A 3,099-nucleotide genomic window follows, 5' to 3' on the forward strand; every position below is an offset into this window, starting at 1 on the left:
GGCTGGAGCGGCTGGGCAAGCCCCCCGCCAGCCCCTCTGCTCCTCGCAGAAAGCACCCGGTGGCACCGCAGGCTGCGATGTGCTCCCGCACTGCCACCTGTCCCCCCCATCGGAGGTGCCACCTGTGCACCGGGTGGGTGGGACCAGCATTTACCTCGCCATGAGCAAGTGGTTCTGGGTGCGAACTTGCAGGTCCTCGTTCTCCTGCTGGAGGGTTTTCACCTTCTCCTCCAGCAGAAGGTTCCTCTCCTCCTGGAAGGGAAGCATAAGGGTGAGGAGGGAGCTGGGAAGCACCTCTGAACCCCCTGCCACCCCATTTTGGGTGAAATGCTGGCCTGGTGGCATTGTGCCTGCATCCCCTCCCCATGCCAAGAGAGGAAACGGGCTCCATCCACCTTTGCTCCAGCTGCAGTTTCTGGGCAGGATTAAGGTGGGTGGAAGAGCTGAAAAGAGGAAAGCCCACCTGTGACCCCCCCTTTCAACCCACCACGGTCTCCAGGTGCAGCAGCTTCTTGTCCAGCCCGTGGATGTGCTCATTCTTCATCTCAATGACGAAGTGCAGACTCTCCAGCTCCTGCTCCCAGAAGGGGCTGGGGCTCCCGTGCTCCTGCAGGGCCACCACTTGTGTTCAAAGGGCCTCAATGCCTCTCTGGGACAGGCTTTGCTCTCCCCTTCAGCTGTCCTGTGCTCCCCTCTGGTTCCAGCCCCACCCTGCCAGGATCCATCAGAGAAGCCCCTTGGCTTTGGGTCAGCACCCCGTAGCAGGTCCCCTCCCTGACACCCCTCCCTGCACCTGGATGTGCTTCTTGTAGTCTGTTCTCAAGAGTGACTCCTCCACCCGCTTCATCCTGTCCTGGAAGGATTTCAGCTGGGAATTCAGTGCCTGAATCATCTCCTAGGAGAGCCAGGGAAAAAGCAGAGTAAGAGGTATCTGGGATTTCTTTCTGAGCATGGGGACTGCTGGGCTGTGGTATGCAAATAACCCCAGAGCTGGAGGAACTGATGTGGTCCCTGAGCACACCAGGAACTGAGGTGGCCACTGAGGAATGTGGGACACCTTGGCAGAACCAGCAGATGGTCCTCAAGCCCTTCACAGGCCCCCGTCCCCAGGGATTTCTCTGCAGGTACCTGTAAGGCTGCTTCAGACCTGTGGTGGGACTCTGCCAGCAGCAGCTTCTCCTGCTCGTGTGCTCTCTGGAGCTCTGTGGGGGAATGTGAGCTGAGTGCCACCAGTGTGGGGACACTGGGGCAGCAGGCCCCACCTGAGCCCCACAGTGCTGGAGAATAGGGGACAGCATCACCGTGGCCCTACAGGCAGCCAAAGGGGCACTGGCAGTACCGAGGAGAGGGGAGGGGGCTGCAGGGAGCCCTGCTGCCCCGGCACGCACCTTGCAGGGTTTCCGTGTGCTCTCTCCTCAGGGCATCAAACTGTTCCTTCAGCTCCAGCTCTTTTCTCTTTTCCACCTGGGAAGCAGTCATATGAGAAATCCCAGTGGAAGGGATGCAGAGCTTCACTGCTTTGGGCTTCCTCACCCTTTCCTAGACCTGTCCTCCTCCCAAAAATGGAGCCCAGCATGTGCCAGGTCCATGATCACTGCCTGGGAAGTCCTGGCTGGTGACACGCTCCATGCCCAGCTGCTGCCTCCAGCAGCACCAACCTTTCCAACTGACCTGGATCTCAATGTCCTGGGAGATGCTCTCACTGCCTGCCTGGCCAGCATCCCGCAGCTGCTCCTCCTCCTGGCCTTGGAGGAATCTCGCACTGTCCGTCCACTCTGGCACTGCTGCCTTCTCCCCATCCTCAGGAAGTAGGGAGGCATTGGCTGCAAGACAAACACAGCTGAAACAGCACTGGCTGCTTCCCTCTGTCTGGGCTGCCTGGACATCCTGGGCAGCTGAACCTGCCAATGTGATGGGCCAGGTTCAGCCCTGCCCTCTTCCCACTGGAGAAATACCTCCCTCCATCTCACTGGTCCAAATTAGCACTAGTTGGGATGGTGCTGGCAGGCTCAGAGAGGGCACAGAGCTTGCCAGGTCTCCTGTTCTGGGGATGACCTGTCTGACTGAGATGATGGGATGCCATTGGCTCTAGGATGCCATTGATCCATCATCTCTGGGATGCCATTGTCTCTGGAATGCTGTTTGCCCTCCTGCACCAGCATGAACCTACATCATCCCCATCCTCCCTGGTGCCCTGCTGGGGTCTGTCCACTGCTTCCTTAATATCATTCTGAGAAAGCACATCGAGGGAAAATCCATTTTTTTCTCACCATTCTCTGTCTTCAAGGCCGAGAGCTCCTGGGAAGCCGGACCCCTCTGCTGCTGGGCTTTTAGCTGTCTCTGGCAGAGAGAGAGGGGGCTGGAGCAAGGGGGAACAGAGAGGGGCAGGTGGCTGCAGGCAGAGAACACCCTGCACTGAGCCTGCATCAGCTCTGCTAGAACACAGCCCCTCGGGCAGCAGTGGTCCCTCCCCAGCCCCCTGCCCTCTTCCAGCCCTGAGCACCCATGGGTGTGCATGTGCTGCCCATCAGGTGGCCTCAAGCTCACACACTTCCCTGCATCCCAGGCATTTCACCATGTAGCACTCAGCTGGAAAACCCGGGGGATGCTCACAACATCCCCCTGACAGGGTGCTGGTGCAAAATAGGCTCCAGCAGCAAAACATCTGGGGGGGAGAGCAGGCAGCACTTGGCAGGGCTCCAGCTTTGGCACTCCCTTGCCACCCTCCTCCTGTCCTGGGATGCTCTGGTCAGTCTGGTCCCTGGCACCTTGCAGCCCCCAAACACACGCCTCTGCCAGGGCCTTACACAGATGAGCTTTGACACAGCTGGAGCGGCAGTGAGAAATGAAAAATAACCATAAATCAGAGGCGATACAGCCCCTGTGCAGGGCTGGCAGCAGGCAAGAGCTGGCGGCGGCCAAGCAATGACCTCAGGAGCGCAGGAATGTGCTGCACAGCCCCGCACTCCCGCACGCTCCCACTGCTGCCACGGGGCTGAGATAACCCAGAGCCGGGAGCTGCCTCCAGCAGCACAGCTCCATGGGATGCCTTCCAGCCCTGCATGGGTTTAATTTAGGCACTTGGAGGGGAGAAGAGGG

The 3,099-nt window shown here is 59.3% G+C and overlaps 1 protein-coding gene across 3 annotated transcripts in view; it reads right to left on the reverse strand.

The window, feature by feature from the left end:
- Nucleotides 1–3,099, reverse strand: part of CCDC69 (coiled-coil domain containing 69) — a 7,429-nt gene extending 4,330 nt beyond the window's left edge. Inside the window, exons 1-7 of one of the 3 annotated variants that reach the window (XM_017728114.1) lie at nucleotides 2,271–3,096; nucleotides 1,672–1,823; nucleotides 1,389–1,464; nucleotides 1,129–1,202; nucleotides 794–895; nucleotides 488–607; nucleotides 155–252 (exon numbers count right to left, since the gene is read on the reverse strand). In XM_017728114.1, the coding sequence (XP_017583603.1) occupies nucleotides 155–252; nucleotides 488–607; nucleotides 794–895; nucleotides 1,129–1,202; nucleotides 1,389–1,464; nucleotides 1,672–1,823; nucleotides 2,271–2,517 (869 nt within the window). In that variant the 5' untranslated portion in view covers nucleotides 2,518–3,096. Of the gene's footprint in view, nucleotides 1–13; nucleotides 253–487; nucleotides 712–793; nucleotides 896–1,128; nucleotides 1,203–1,388; nucleotides 1,465–1,671; nucleotides 1,824–2,270 lie in introns of those variants that run through there. The other 2 variants (XM_017728115.1, XM_017728116.1) reach the window with 2 other exon arrangements.

The sequence above is a fragment of the Corvus brachyrhynchos genome, unplaced genomic scaffold (genome assembly GCF_000691975.1).
Source record: "Corvus brachyrhynchos isolate BGI_N302 unplaced genomic scaffold, ASM69197v1 scaffold21, whole genome shotgun sequence".
Lineage (NCBI taxonomy): Eukaryota > Metazoa > Chordata > Aves > Passeriformes > Corvidae > Corvus > Corvus brachyrhynchos.